The 16362-nt window shown below is 47.9% G+C and overlaps 1 protein-coding gene across 1 annotated transcript in view; it reads left to right on the forward strand.

Annotated features, from left to right (window-relative positions):
• DNAH10 (dynein axonemal heavy chain 10) overlaps nt 1-16362 on the forward strand; it is a 137770-nt gene that overhangs the window by 3717 nt on the left and 117691 nt on the right. Inside the window, exons 2-8 of the mRNA XM_023647299.2 lie at nt 345-431; nt 2968-3068; nt 4170-4278; nt 6736-6851; nt 9313-9529; nt 13899-14056; nt 14728-14958. Of these exons, the coding sequence (XP_023503067.2) occupies nt 345-431; nt 2968-3068; nt 4170-4278; nt 6736-6851; nt 9313-9529; nt 13899-14056; nt 14728-14958 (1019 nt within the window). The remainder of the gene's footprint in view (nt 1-344; nt 432-2967; nt 3069-4169; nt 4279-6735; nt 6852-9312; nt 9530-13898; nt 14057-14727; nt 14959-16362) is intronic.

The following is a 16362-nucleotide window of genomic DNA, read 5'->3' on the forward strand; positions in this document are numbered from 1 at the left end:
GCCTTCACGGGGTCGTTCACCAATGCCGTCCAGGTGGTCCCAACCACACATAGCTCTCTCAAGAATCCGTCCTTGGCAGTGGCTCCCACTGTGGGAACGGTGGGCAGAACCTGCATTCCAAGGGCAGGGGAGGGGACGAGAGCCTCTGACTGCCCGGGGCCAGCTCGAGGGTCATCCGGCAGTCACGTCCTCTCCATGACCGCCTCTGACAGCCTGCGATGTCCTCCACTCTCCTGTGGACCACATCCCAGCCCTCGGCTCCAGGGAGAGCTGAAATATCGGCTGTCTCGTGTAGCGAAACAATTACATTTTATTGTTTTCTTTCCATTTATGTGGCTGTAAAGACAGCGAGAAGCTTGCCCCGTCTGAGGAGGACGACGGGGAAGAAGAGACTGATTCTCAAAAAGTAGAGCCCGTGGATAAAGCACCAGGTGTGGTACGGGGGGCCCTTGGGGGGAGCAGAACCGAGGGGGCGTTCACCCGGAAGGGAGACGTCCGCTTGTCTGGGCTGGGATCACTTTCTGCTTTTTATCTTTATGAAGCTGAGATGGGTGAAGTGAAAGGGAAAATGCTGGGTGTTACTGGGAACATTATTAGTTACCCGGTGCTGCCATCACAAGTGCCCACAAACTGGGTGGCTCAGAACAGCAGACATGTATTCTCTCCCGGTTCTGGGGGGCAGGAGTCCTCCAGACACCAAATCCAGGTGTGGCGGGGCTGTGCTCCCTCTGAAGGCTCCAGGGAGGGTCCTTCCTGCTGCCTCCAGCTCCTGGTGGTTGCCGTCAGTCCTTGGCGGGTGGCCGCATCGCTCCACTCTCTGCCTCCGTCGTCACGTGACTGTCCTCATGCTGTGTGTCTGTCTCTGAATCGCGCTCTCCTTTCTCTTAAAAAGGAATCAGTCATTAAATTTAGGGCTCACCGTCCCCAGTGAGACCTCATCTTAACTAATTACATCTGCAAGACCCTATTTCCAAATACGGTCACAGTCTGAGGTTCTGGGTGGACATCTATTCTGGGGGGAGGGGAACTATTGCACCCAGTGAAGAACATAACATGAAAATGCCTGTCCTCGTACAGGCCGTGTCTCAGAGAGCTCAACAAGAACACAGGGCATGTACCCTCTTTTGTAGGGAAGCCTTCGCCCTGGGGACTCCAGATGCCATTTCTTTTGGTGCATCTGAAGTGCGAGTCAAGCATTTTACGGCTGTTCAGTTGACGTGTCTAAACTAGGGCCGTTGCTGTAAACACACTTGGTGCCACGACACCGTCGATCCCTGCAGGCTTTGAGGTGTTTGTCCTGTAGTGACAAAGTGGCTTTGGCTACATGCTTTGACCCAGTTCTCTACAGCAGTGGTTCTCAGCCAGGGGCGATTTTGGCCCCCAGGGGACATTTGGCACTGTCTGGAGACACTTAAGGTTGTCACAGCTGGAGGGTGGGTGCTACTGGCATCTGGTGGCTGGAGGCCAGAGATGCTGCTGACCAGCCGACGATGCACAGGACAGCCTTTCACAACCAAGAGCGACGCAGCCCCAAGCGTCGATAGTCCGGGACTGAGAACCCTGCCCCAGACAGGCCAGGTCGCCAGCAGAGCTAAACAACCTGCCCGCCCTTGTTTATCCCGTCGTTCACCCTCCCTTACACAAAGCAGAAGCTGTAGATTAGATGCACCACCTTAACAAGGTCTGGAAATCAGAGGAGAAAAAAGATTTTGGTGATGTCCAGTGTCTGCTTTAGTCAACTTTAGTTTGTCAGAAGAATTTATTTTTAACCAAAATGTAATCCCCTCCATAGTAAAGATTGGCGGGAGAGGACCACAGGTTTAGAAATGAAGGCCGTACGTTGTTACCGAGGCCAAAGTTGGCTTTTGGTGAGACGGATGGTGGTTCCAAGGGCTGCAGCCGTATTTACCGAGGGCCTTCTGCTAATGCGCACTGCTTTCAGCAGCAGTAAATCCGCGAACAGGAAAGGCTTGGGTGGGAGGAGGCTGCGTGGAGAGAAAGGGCAGGAAAGTCTTCTCTGACAAAGCAAATTAGCATTAATTCCAAGTCAATATTTAAGCATATTTTTTTCTCTTCTTTTTATTGTGGTAAAATATACGTAACATAAATTTTACCATTTTAACTGCTTCTAAGTGTACAGGTCAGTGGCACGAGGTACGTTAGTAAGTATTTTTGACTGCAGGCTCTTGGTCGTGCTCTGAGAGTGTTGGGACTGCTGGCTGTAGACCATTTCCTCTCCCAGGCGGCGTGCTGGCTGCTTAACCGCGCTGTAACCTAATCCTCCAGCGTCTGAGCAGGCGATGTTACTGTCCCATTTTACGGATGAGAAAACCAATAGTAGAGAGGATCAGACCCCACACGTTGATTGGATTCCAAAGCCAGCTGACTTTGCACAGTGCCTTTCGAAATAAGAGCCAGACGGTCCAGGGAAACTCTCCCTTCTCTGTAATTACTGGACCCATTGGAAACTCTCAGGGCTGTGCCTGGCACCCTCCGAGGTTCCCAGATCTGCACTGGTTACAGCAGACTGGAGAGATATACGAGCATTTTATTTAGATTACTTTTCTTTTCATCCCCCACGAGTTTCTAGTTTCATAGTGAAAAAGGAGTAAATGCTAACATTAGCTATAATTCTCATCCTAAGAATAAAACCCTTTTTTAAGTAAAAATCTGAGCAGTCACTCTAGGACACTGTAGCTGGAAGCCACACACACACACACACACAACACACACACACACACGTTACATTTCCTATCGAGGACCCATCACAAATGCAATGTGCTTCTCCTAATTATAGCATCAGTCAAGGCCCCAGTAGGATTCATTTGTGAAAAATGTATCTACAGCTTTTTGCTAATATGCCTGTTGAATGAAATATGCTCTGGTACAAGATCCAGGTCTGGTCTTGATGGTAGGAAACCTAATTTTCCAATTATTTCATCTTGCACACTGAATAATGTTTTGCAGCTAAGAATTTTCAGCTGAGAAGCAATTCCACATATCAGTCTATAATCAGCACAGAGGATGAAGAAGTGGACAAAGAGAGTTTGGAAAACCTCCCCACCAAAGTACGCCTGGCTCTTTCTCCTCCTTGTGGGGGGGAGTGGGAATTTAATGCATCGGATGAGACTGGGTGACTGACACAATTCCTACAGGGAACTTATCACACTGGAATGGAGATGTGTGAATCTCGTGTTGGGAGTCCCCAAGACCACTCTCAGATCAAATGATTCGCTAGAATGGCTCACAGGACCCAGGAAAGCTTTTTACTCCTGGTTATAGTTTATTTCAGTGAAAGGATACAGATCGGAATCAACAAAGAAAAAGACACATAGAACAAAGAAAAAGTCCAGGAGAAAACAGGGGCAGGCTTCCACTTGCCTTCTCCCAGTGAGTTGCATGGATGGTGTTAATTCTCCCAGCAGCTACGTGTGACAACACACGGGAAGTCTTGTCAATCAGGAAAGCTCACCTGTGCCTCTGCGTCCAGGGTTTTTGTTGAGGGTCAGTCATGTAGGCAGGATGTGCCCACAGGACTGACCTTAGTTACTCGTTTCCAGCCCCTCCAGAGGTCACACTAGTGCAGTGGGACCCAGTGCCCCCAGCAAACAAGAACACGCAGTCGCCAGGTGTCACGTTGTTGGCATAAACTGTCTGGCGTGACTAAGGCGCCAGGTATACAGAGACACTCACATGAGGCAGGACGTTCCGAAAGCTTAGAGCTTGTCACCCAGGGGCTGGTTCAGGGCCACCCAGGCCTGCCGAGTTAACCCTTTACTGCACGCAGCCCACGGCGGGAGCTTAAAGTTGGGATTGAGCCTCTGGCCTGGGCTGTGCTCAATGAAACTACACTTAGTTGCTCTGTAAATATGCCCCTACCCTAAAACCGAACTCAGCCCTGGTTGGTTGCAATTTGTAGCTTAGAAAAGCGCCCTCCTGAGGCTTTCCCAGGTCAGTTTATTCAAGTGCGGCTGTGCTGGCCACTTAGGAGGAGGTCAGGCTGAGCGTTCAGAGTCTGGGTGTGAGTGAGCTCACGGGTGTGGTCCCCTGGTGCCACGCGCAGCGGCTGCGATGTCAGGAATGAGACGAGCTCAGGGCACTCGGGCACCAGGATGTGTGGGTGGATGGGCGTGTCTCCGCGTGATGGCTTTTTGTTCCCCTTGTTTCAGAAAATCGTTAAGCACGTCGTGGAAAAGACGCACCTCCATGTGCTTTGCACTCCTGTTCCTGAGGAGTTTCTGGACCAGAATGTGGTGTTTTTCCTCAGAAATACGAAAGGTACATTTCCAGTGTGTATGTGTGCGTGTACGTGCACATGCGTGTGCAGATGTGTGAGATTCTTAATTTTTACCTGTTCTCGAGAGTAGGCCTTTTTCCTGGTACAGTCGATCCTCATTGTTCATGGACTCGGTGTTTGTAGTTCACCTACTCCCTAAGATGTTTTGGTAACCCCCAGATCAGTACTCGCAGTGCTTTCCCGGTCCCATGCGGACATGCGCAGATGGGGAAAATGTGTCACCAGCGACACTCTGCCTTCCTGTTTCAGCTCACACTGGAAACACGCGTCCTCAGCATGATCTGTTCGGTGCCACAGTTTTCACATTTTTGTGCTTTTTGTTGGTGATTTCGCTGCTTAAAATGGCCCCGGAAGGTAGTGCTTCAGCCTGTCGAGTGTTCCCGAGCGCAGGGAGGCTGGGATGGGCTCAGGGAGAAAACACGTGCGTTCCATGAGCTTCGTTCAGCCGCGAGTGACAATGCCATGGGCCGTGAGTCCGATGTCAATGAACCAACAATTCCGTTAAATTAGGTGTGTTTACACGGGACGATGCGTGAAGCGCGCTTATATATTGATGGTTGACGAAAATCTTGTGACAGGGACCTAACCCTGTGGTTCCCCTGGGAGCAGTGGCTCCGTAATCACTAATTCAGTGTTCGTGGTGACTTCACAGACCAGAACCCCTGCCAATGAGAAGAACCCACTGTATTAACATATCCTTAGTTCTGTTTATAACAGATAGAGGGAGATTCAAAGTGACGCGGCCCCGACTGTAAGATGAGCTGTCGGGGTTTTCTCCGCGGGGCTGTGTGCTTTGAAATGGAAGGGCTGCTCAGAGGCCAGGCTCGTCCTGCCGGGTAACTCTGGGGCATGGTGCTCCCTCTGTGCTCGTCCGTCCTGGGCAGCACCTGGGCTTTTTTAGTGACTCCCCCAGCGATTGTTGCTCTCTGGTCTCTTCTGACCCCTGGCTCTTCCTCTTGCCATATTCGATTCAGGCTGACTCTCCGCTCTCCCCACTTGCACTTTCCCCATTTCTTCTGCCTTTGCCTCCCCTCCAACCTATATCGATCGTGCCTAGTTACATTTTAGGACTCACTCTAAATTCTAGTTCAAATCTTATGTTGCTTTTTTTTTTCTTTTTTGAATTTGCTGGCACTTTGGGTCACGACCTCCCTGCTAAGCTCTGAGCTTCTGCAATTCGTTCTTCCCGAGTCGGGGGAACAAGAAGTAAGAAAGGTGATGTCAGAGGCCCAGCATGAAATCGCCCTGTGCTCTCTCTGGAGTGCGCTGTTCCCGTTACGGTTCTCCTCTGAGGAGCCGGTCTCAGCTCCGTGCTTTCCGACATGACAACTTTAATCACGACCTGTCGACCTTGGGTGGGGGGCAGCGGTGTCTGGCCTGACTTTGAGACTGAGAATTACTGATAAATTCATTTAGTAAATGAATTTAACGATCCATTCTCATCATATTTGTTTTTTTTTTTTTTTTTGAGGAAGAGTAGCCTTGAGCTAACATCGGCTGCCAATCCTCCTCTTTTTGCTGAGGAAGACTGGCCCTGAGCTAACATCCGTGCCCATCTTCCTCTACTTTATACGTGGGACGCCTACCACAGCATGGCTTTTGCCAAGTGGTGCCATGTCCGCACCCGGGATCCAAGAAGCGGAACATGCGCACTTAACCGCTGCACCACCAGGCCGGCCCCCATCATGTTTGTTTTTTTACGATTATCTTTGATTGATGCCAAGCTGTCTTTCTTTCTGATACTGGGTTTTTACGTAGTTTCCTTTTAAAATAAATTTACTTAAGTCAAGAAGTGTTTGATATAAAGAAATGTATTAAAGATCAGGGCTCGTCTACACAGAGGCGGAAAGGCATAAAGACCGGAGCTGGTGAAAGAATCGCCTCAACTGATGTATTTGTCCTCTCTCCATCTGTTTCCCAGCTCGATTGAAGGAGGTGTCCCGGTGACTGTCAGATGTGCCCCCTGCTGCCTGGTTTTTGGTTGGATGAAGTAAATAGGTGTCAAATCGCACCTGGTCAGAAGGGTAGACTGTTAGCAAATATGTCTTTAAAAAACCCCGTGTCTCACAAGGTGCTTTGGTGATGAGCTGAGGAGACAGTGATGGGAGTGGGGAGGCAGGCAAAGCACGGAGCCCAACTAACGCTTCTAGAAAACCCCAATCGTTCCTCTTCTTGTCCGGCTTTAGACGCTCCCACCAGATCAGCTCGTGTGTGGCGCTCAGCGCTGCTGTGTGGACCCGCGAACCCCGGTGCTCGGATTGATTTCAGGTTCCCGTGGCTGAGGGGTTCGTCTGAACAGAGATCAGCGTGCGTGCTGAGTCTGGGCCTGTGACGGGAACGGCCCTTTGTGGCTGCTTGGGATGAGCGGGCCCACACACAATGAAGTGCTGGGGCCTGCTGCTCCCCGCTCACCCCGCTCTCTGCCTCTTCCCGCTTAGAGACCATCTTGGAGGCGACCGACATGAAGGAAGCTATGGAAATTATGCCCGAAACGCTGGAGTACGGAATCGTGAATGCGAATGTGCTTCATTTTCTGAGGGACGTTATATGTCAGGTAACCGTGGACGGGGGAGAAATCCCAGCATTTTTAGAGATTAAGGGCATCTGGTTCATTTATTCCACAAACGGGTAGTTCACTGCCGTGGTGCTGCCCTGGGTCCTGAGGGTGGAGTGGTGAGCAGGACCAATGACATCCCTGCGCCCTCGGAGCTTGTATGGGGAAAGACACAAAACACAAACACGTAGCCAGACAATATTGGGTAGTGACAGGTGGCAAAGTTCAATAAACCCTAGTAATGTGATGGAAATAGACCATGTGTGGGGAGGTGGTGGTGGTAAGGGACGGCCTCATGAGGAGGTGATATCTGAGCTTTCTTCAGAGACAAACGATAGACAACTCATAAGCAGGCTAATTCCGCTAATGATAGGTTATTAGGGAAATGTAATAGGGTGGAACCGGGGTGCTCAGGAAAAGCCCCTTTGAGGAAGTGGCATTGAATTGAGAACTGAAGGCGTCAGACATGTGAGGATTTGGAGGAAGAGCATCCTAGGTAGAGAAAATAGCATGTGCAAAGGTCCTGAGGCAGGAGCAGACTTAGCTTGGTCCAGGAACAGAAGCACGGCCAGTGTGGCTGGAGAGTAGTGGAGGAAGTTTGGAATGGAAGGTAGGTTTGAAGCAGGGGAATAGCATGCTCCAGTCTGCAGTTTTCCTCTGCCTGTTGTGTGAAAACTGTATTGTGAAAGTGGGGCCCAGAGCTTAAGGGAAGAGTAGACCTAATGGGAGGCTGTGGAGGAGTCCAGCTGGAGGGTGATGGTTGTTTAGGCTCCAGAATTCAATCAGGAGAGGGAGTGGGGAGCAGACAGTGTCAAGAATATGTTGGCGATGGAGCCAATAGGACTTGCTGATGACTTGATTATGGGAGTTTAGGAAAAGAGAGCATCGAGAATAACTCCTAGGACTTGGGCTTGCGTAGCTGGGGGGATGGTGGGGTCATTACTGAGATGGGGTGGATGGGGAAGACAGGTCTGGAGGGAAAACCAAGAATTCTGTTTTGCATGTGTTGAGCTTGGGCGGCCTCCCAGAATCCAAGTTGAGGTGTGAGGCCGGATGTGTAAGTCTGGAGCTCAGGAGAGAACTGGAGGTGTTCCTCCAGCAAATATTTATTGAGCAACTACTGTACTCCACAACAGGAAACAATGCATCAAGGTCTCTGCCTCACGGAGCTTACATCCTAGTCAGGGAGATTTATGTTAAACAAGATCAATGAGAAAATATACGGTATGCTAGACAGCAATAGGAGTTCCGGAGAAAGATGAAGCCAGGAAGTGGGGGGTGGAGGACATTGGCAGGTAGGAAAGGCAGGGCTTTTAAAATTTTGGATAAGGTGGCCAGGGTGACCTTGATATCCTCCTTGGCTGGAACTGTTGCACTTGGCTCCTGATAGATCTCCCAGCTTCTGCTCTGATCCCTACACTACCATCTGCACACGCCAACCAGAGCGATCCTTTAAAACATGGGAGCCGTCGGCCTGGAGATGGTGTCAAGCCAAGGGGCTGACGAAACAAGCCACGGAGAGAAGAGAGGAGGAGGAGATGGAGGAAGGAGGGAAGCCAGGGGGCAGGCTGGTAGGGAACCAATTTGTTATTCTGAAAATTGGGCAAAGAAAGAGAAGGATCCAAGCGTTTATTGCGCCTTCCCCGTGTGGGATACACGGGCGATCCAACCGCAGATGAGAGGGGCGGCTCCTTATAGAAGTATTTCAGCTGGAGAAAAGAGAAATTTTCCAACGAGAAAATTTCGGTTGTGACCTCCCAGTGGGTTCACGGATCTAGACACTGAGCGTTGGGGGGCTGCCAACAGAGGAGCTTGCTGAACTCCACTGTGGACGCTAAGTCAGCACAGTCCAGGCCGGGAGACCCTGCGGGTCGCACCTCCTGGGTTCTTCGTTAAACTGGAAGTACATGCGGATTAAAAGAGTCTTAAAAGGTGTATCAAATTTTAAGGAAAATAGGCAAAACTAAAAACCCAAATCCAAACCCAACCAACCAGCCAAACAAAGCCACAGGCCTTTTGTGTGGGGGTGAGCTTTGTAACTGCAGTCGAGTGACTTCACAAATGCGGGCTTCCGTCCTCAGCTGCATTTCAAAAACCCGCGTCCTCAGCACCGTCTTTATTTTCACCTTCACATGAGCTAGCGTGGAGCTGGGCGGGTGGGTTAACACATGGTTCTTCACTTCCCTGTCCCAGTTTCTGATTTAGCTGCCCTGTGCTGGTGGCAGCTAGAGAAATTCAGTATTGTCTTCCGGGTGGTCACCTCAGGCTGGTTCAAATGCTTTACCCTTGGGTCGTTTTAAGTCTAATATAATTTCTCTCTCTTTAGACCTGTTGCTCTGGGCTTGAGTAGTTTCCACCTTGTTGCTGTATTTGTACCCCCTGTCATAGAACATTCAAAGCTGGAGGCAGCTTATGAATGATTGGACGTCGTGTGATTTGTTTCACGAACTTGGCGTTTCAGGTCTTCTTGCCGGCTTTGTCATTCAATCAGCACAAGGACACAAGCATGGGCTTCACGTCTGGAGAAATCTCTGACTCCTCGGAGTATGAAACGGAGCTTCCCAGCATGCCCGGGGAAGCGGTGGAATATCACAGCATCCAGTTAATACGGGATGAGTTTTTAATGAACATCCAGAAATTTGCAAACAGTATTCAAAGGACAATGCAGCAACTTGAAGGTGAGGCTTCCTTTCTCTCCTCCTCAGTTACACATGAGGAGTTCACTTGAAGAAGGCAATTGAAGAGTCCAGGAGCTTTTTTGTTTCAATTTATGATGGTTCTTGTTTGCACCCTGTGTGCAAGACACTGAGCTGGTCACTGGGAGAGACACGAAGAGGAGTGATGAGTCCTTGCCCTCAGGGATCTCATAATCTGGTGCCTAAAGAACTACGACAGAAAAGGAGCTTGAGGAAGATATTAGGGCCTTTAGGATTTGGAAAAGGGAGACCATGTTGGAGAAGTTGGGGAGAAATCAAAGGAGACTTCCTGAAGGAGGTGGCATTTGGCTTCACCTAAAAGGATGGGGAAGCTTTAGTAGGTGGAGCTTGGGAGCAAGGGCATTTGAGGCAGGGGGAAGGGCCTGAACAAATGAAGGGAGGTTGGAAAGAGTGGGGTTGCTATGACTTGATGGCTGGGTCCTGGCTTAGTTATCTTGCCCCACACATGGTGGGCCTGCAGCAGCTACTGTTGGACGGAGTTGCTCTGCAGCTCATTAGATGGGGTGGGTGGCAGGGCTAGACTCGCAGAGCCTGGGTGGATGGGAGAGTGTGTGTCGTGAGTGGGGAACAGGAAGGTGGAGAGGTTGGCGGAGAGAGTCCCACATGGTGAAACGCCAACAGAGCGTTTCTCAGCAAGGGCTGTGTTAGGGCCCGTAAGGTGGCATCGCTAGTCTAGGAAAATAAGCTTTTTCCCCCTTAAAGTGAGATTGAACACCTCCCGCTTTGTAGGCGTTTTCTCTGTTGGGAATGAGAAGGCCGGACACAGCGTAGAGATCCAAACTTTACAAGCTGCCGTGGAAGCGCTTTTCAGCCTTCTGTTTTAGAATGGTGTTATTATTTTTTTCCCCAAAGTGCGATTTCTCCCTTGCTGTCTCTGTTTCCTTCACTGCCTTTGGGACCATCTCTTCGTGTGTCCGCCTGACCTTCCTCTCACTCTCCTTGAATTGGTAGAAAATAGCGGAGATGGGAAACGTCGTTTCTCGTAATCTTTCATACGATCTGTGCATCTTGTTTTTGATGTAAAAAGCAAATGAGTGAAAATATTTTTGTGTTTTAGATAAAATGCTGGAAGGAAATGCTCTAAAATGTTATCGGCGACTATCATTGACTAGGCCGTGAGAGTAGGATGGTTTTTCTGTCTTTTTTTGTATTTTTCTACAACGAGCGTCTACTATTTAAAACACCAGAAAAGCAGATGGATTAATATTCTGTCGCGGGGGTCGGCGGTCACGGCGCAGAGCCGAGCCCAACCCGCTGTCCGTTTTTGTGTGGCCCGTGGGCTAGGAACAGCGGTCATCATTTTAAACGGTTAGATTTTAAATGATTATTTAAGGACCTACACTCTCTCCTCAGTTTTCCCTCTTGGTCTGCAAAGCCGAAAATATTTCCTGTCTGGAGCTTTAAGAGAATGTTCGCCAACCCCTGTTCTAGCCTATCATCTTGGGGAAGAAATTTGTTTTTACGCATGGGACATTTATGAATGGCTTTGTGCAGGCTGTCAATTTAAAAAGATTTGTTACTGGGGCTGGCCCCGTGGCCGAGTGGTTAAGTTTGCACGCTCCACTGCAGGCGGCCCAGTGTCTCAACGTTGGTTCGAATCCTGGGCGCGGACTTGGCACTGCTCATCAAGCCACGCTGAGGCAGCGTCCCACATGCCACAACTAGAAGGACCCACAACAAAGAATATACAACTATGTACCGGGGGGCTTTGGGGAGAAAAAGGAAAAAAAAAAAAATGATCTGTTACCCTTTTTCTTTAGGATGCATGAGATAATAGATGCCGTGTAATCTGTTGTGGAGTTTTTAATATAAGTATATTATATTAGCATGCTTATAGCAAATGTACTTATATTAAATATATAATAAATATATATATGTAAATATGTATATATATATAATATTTTCTTAAAGTAATACATACATAAAGTTTTTAAAAATTAAATAGTACTAACAGACACCAGAGAGTTGAAAAACTGACGCTCCCCCCTCCCTGCCATCCATTCCGCTCCCTCGAGGCAACTTCTTTAATTCTTTGTCTGTTTCTGTTGATATTTCCTGCCTTGTCTCTAGAGTATGTGCTGACACTGCTGCTGGTTCCTAATTGCGGACGTTCGGTGTTATTTCCTGGCACGATGATGAGGATTTCCTCCCTCCTTCCCTCCGCTGCTGCCGGCATCCATTAAAGTTACATTCCTTCCGTGCATTAGACAGTAAACCCTGTTTCTACATTGTTACGGCTATGGGAGTATCATTTCCGGCAGAGCAGGGCAGTACATCTTGATAGTCTTTCCTTTCTTGTCCAGTCTTTCCCTTCCTCCTCCAGCATTCTTGGTTGCCATTCTTTTCTTAAAGTATCCTATAAATAATATCTTGTACAGTCCTCTTTGTTTTTGTTTTTGCAAAGGCCCCTAGTGTTATTAGGTATCCTTCTCAGTGTCCTAGCTCCCCTGATGCAATGTGGGCTAATTGCTCTCTCAGCATGTTCTGCGACTGTCATCCCAGATGCAGTGTTTCCTGGATCCCAGGTCTTTTTCTCTAGTTGGGTTTTACTCCCTCATTGTGCAGGAATACATCCTTAAGTAACTTCCTGAGAAAAGGTGTGTGGGAAATACTTGTATGAGAACTTGCACGTCTGAAAATGACTTTATTCTATCTTCACAGTTAGTTAATACAGTAGTCTCCCCTTATCCATGGTTCCAGTTACCCGTGGTCAACCAATGTCTGAAAATATTACATGGAAAATTCCAGAAATGAACAATTTGTAAGTTTTAAATTGTGCACCATTCTGAGTAGGTGATAAAGTCTCATGCTGTCCCACTCTGTCCCACCCGGGACCTGAATCTTCCCTTTGTTCAGCACATCCGTGCTGTATACGCTACCTGCCTGTCAGTCACTTAGCAGCCGCCTCAGTTATCAGATCGACTGTCACGATATCGCAGTGCTTGTGTTCAAGTCACCCTTATTTTACTTCATAATGGCCCCAGAGCGCAGGAGGAGTGATGCTGGCAATTCAGATGCGCCAAAGAGAAGCCAAAAAGTGCTTCCTTTAAGGGAAAAGGTGAAAGTTCTCGACTTAAGGAGGAAAGAAAAAAATCAAATGCTGAGGTTGCTAAGATCTACGGTAACTTTTATTACAGTATATTGTTATACTTGTTCCAATTTGTTATTAGTTATTGTTGTTAATCTCTTACTGTGCCTGATTTGTAAATGAAACTCTATCATAGGTGTGTATGGACGGGAAAAAGCACAGTCTGTGTCGGGCTCCATGCTGTCCGTGGTGTCAGGCGTGCCCTGGCGGTCTTGGAACATAGCCCCTCAGATAAAGGGGGACAGCTGTAATTCGTCTGGGTATAGACGTCTAAGTTGAAAATAATTTTAGCACAGAACTTTAAATACAGTTTTCTTCATCATTTTCTAGCGTCCAGCGTTCTTGATGAGAAACTGGACACTCTTCCAGTTTTTCTTTTTTTAGGCGGCCTGTCATTTTCTCCTCCCTTTTGTGTGAACGTTCAGGGCCGGCTCTTCCTCCTGCTGTCGTGGGGACGGGCCTTTGTGTGGCGCTTTCCACTCGCTTGCTCAGCGCTCTCTGTTTTCAGTCTGAGGACCCCGCTGTCAGTCTGGACAAGTCTCTGGATGATTTACCCCGCTGTTGGTCCCTGTTCTCTCTTGCCCACATGCCTGTCGGGTGGAGGCTGTTGACTCTGTTTCTCATCTTTCCTCTTGTATTTTCCGTGTCTGTTTTTGTTATCTACTTTCCTGTGCTTTTTCCCCACTTTTATCTCCCCAACATTTGGTCAAATTTTTCATATTAGCCATCATATTTTTAATTTTTAAGACCCCTTATTCTGGGATTGCACCTTTCCCACAGCATTCTGTTCTTGTTTGATGGATGCCATATTGTCTCAAATCTCTGAGACTAATAGTTGGGATTTAAAATTTTTTCTTCTTTTCTTTACGTTATCCCAATTTCCTCTGAGCTCATGGTTTCTGGTTTATCTTGGGCTATCTGTTTCACGCTGGAGGTTTTCTCAAGTATCTGTTGAGCTATGATTAGTTGTTCAGTTTTTAAATGGAGATCACTAGGTTGTAAATTCAGGAACATCTTAAATAACTAAATCATTTTGATCAAGCTTAACACTGGAACAATGATCTAAAATGTTTTAGTTACATTCTAATGGAAGAGAGTGAGAGCTGCACAGATTAGAACAGAAAATATATCAGATCTTATTATATTAATGTATGGAGACGAGAGCCACTGATTAACTTGAACGTCGTTATCTGTAATCATTTTTCTGAACGAGTGGCTGACTCACTGTTTTGATTCCACCAGGTGAGATCAAGTTAGAAATGCCAAGCATCAATGTCGAGGGCGAGGTGTCTGAGCTGGCTGCTGACCCGGAAACCGTTGAGATCTTGGAACAATGTGTGATAAACTGGTTGAATCAGATATCTGCAGCTGTCGAGGGCCAGCTGAAAAAGACACCTCAGGTAACTTGTGCACTGCCTTCCAAGATCCCTGTTACAGCTCATGACTGCCACCCCGAGAAAGAGCCAAGAGTCTGGGGATCTGTGTGACCCAGCCTCTCTTCTTACTGTTTTGTGACCTCCTTAAAAGATCAAAGTAAACATACCCAAGATATCATTCTGATGTTAGTGTGCTACCAGACAGCTCCTCGGATTGATAAAGATAATACTGTGTATCGGTCAGGTTGCTTGGGCTGCCAGGAACAGGAAACCCAACCCAGCTGGCTTAAACAAGAAAGAGAATTTGTTGGCTCACACAACTGAAAAGTCCAGAGGCAGGGCTGGTTTCAGGTGTGGTTTGATCAGGAGTCTGGCTGTGTTTCCCTTGGTTCCATCCTCCTCTCTGTGGGGGCTTCCTGCTCAGGCTGGTTTCCTTCATGGGAACAACTTGTAGAAATCTGGCCCCACATCCCCACACAGCATTTTTCAGTGGAAGACAGAGTGTCTTTGTCTAATAGTCCCAGCTGGTGTCCTCTGACTGGACCAGCCCAGGTCAATTGTCCATGCCTGAGTCCTTGTCCGGATTGGTCCCTGTATGAAGCAGTTGGGAAGAGAGGAATGGGTGCTGGAGAAACAGCCACAAGTGTCCATGCCACAGTGATGATGCCAGTTTGTATATTCATGTCACCTCTCAGGGAAATGGTCCTCTGGCTGAAATTGAATTCTGGCGGGAGAGAAATGCAACTCTCAGCGCACTCCACGAGCAAACCAAGCTCCCGGTAGTCAGAAAGGTCTTGGATGTGATCAAGGAAGCGGATTCTATGCTGGTGGCTAACCTGCAGCCGGTACAAACTGAATTATTCAAGCTGCACATGGAGGCCTCGGACAACGTGCGCTTTCTGTCCACCGTGGAGCGGCATTTCAAGGTGGGCTGGGTGCACTGCGCTGTGAAAGTCAGCCCTGGAAATTAGGTCTCACGTGGACTTAATTTCCTTTCTTTTATTCAGCATTTAAAAAATTGTGGTAAGATATGTATAACATTTATTTTAGCCACTTGTAAGTGTAAAGTTAGGGGCATTAAATACATACACAGTGCTGTGTACCCCTCCTCACTATCTGTCTGCAGAATCTTTCATCCTCCCCGACAGAAATCCTGTCCCCCTTAGCCAATAACTGTCCCCTCCCCCCGCCCCTGGGAACCTCTCTTCTACTTCCTGTCTCTATGCACTTGCCCACTCTAGGTATTTCTTATAAGTGGAATCATACATTATTTGTCCTTCTGTGCCTGGCTTCTTTCACTTAGCATAATGTGTTCAAGGTTCATCCATGTTGCAGCATATGTCAGAATTTCCTTCCTTTTTCAGACTCAGTGATATTCCTTTGTCTGGATCCATCACATTTTGTTTATCCCTTCATCTGTCGATAGACGCGGGTTGTTTCCACCTTTTGGCTCTTGTGAATAATGCTGCGTGAACATTGATGTACAGACAGCTGTTCGAATCACTGCCGTCAGTTCTTTTGGATATAGTCCTATGAGGAGAAGCTCCGTGTCACGTGGGGATTCTATGTTTAACTGTCGGGGGTACCACCAAACTGTTTTCCACAGTGACTGCACCATTCTACATTCCTACCAGCAGCGCCTGAGTGTAATTTCCATTTTGGGGATTCCTCTTTCCCCTGAATTTATCTTGCGCAGGTAAAATATTCCTAGGCTAGGTCGTTATTCTTTTTTTTTTTTTTTTGGTGAAGGAGATTGGCCCTGAGCTAACACCTGTTGGCAATCTGCCTCTTTTTGCTTGAGGAAGAGTGTCCCTGAGCTAACATCTGTGCCAATCTTCCTCTAGTTTGTATGTGGGACGTTGCCACAGCGTGGCTTGAAGAGTAGTGTATAGGTCTGTGCCTGGGATCTGAACCTGCAAACCCTGGGCCACTGAAGCATGCGAACTTAACCGCTATACCCCTGGGCTGGCCCCAGGAATTGTTATTCTTGTCCAAGCAATGAGGCCAGTAAAAGTCCTATTGTGTGGCTGAAGGGATGATATGTGTGTGGGGAAGCTGGAGTACCCAGATCTGGGTGTGTGACCTCTCTGAGCCTGTTTCCTTCTCTGGAAAATGGGGACAAGGAGAGAACCTGCCTCATGTGGTTGCTGGAAGGTTTGAACAAGCTTATACCTGCAAAGCACTCAGCAGGTCAAGAGCAGCATTGGGGAAGCAACTGGTACATCAACTAGACAAGTGGTACTAGAATAGTATATATATAGTGTGTGTGTGTATATATATAGTGTATATGTATAATGTATATATAGTATATAGTATATATATAGTACATA

The sequence above is a fragment of the Equus caballus genome, chromosome 8 (genome assembly GCF_041296265.1).
Source record: "Equus caballus isolate H_3958 breed thoroughbred chromosome 8, TB-T2T, whole genome shotgun sequence".
NCBI lineage: Eukaryota > Metazoa > Chordata > Mammalia > Perissodactyla > Equidae > Equus > Equus caballus.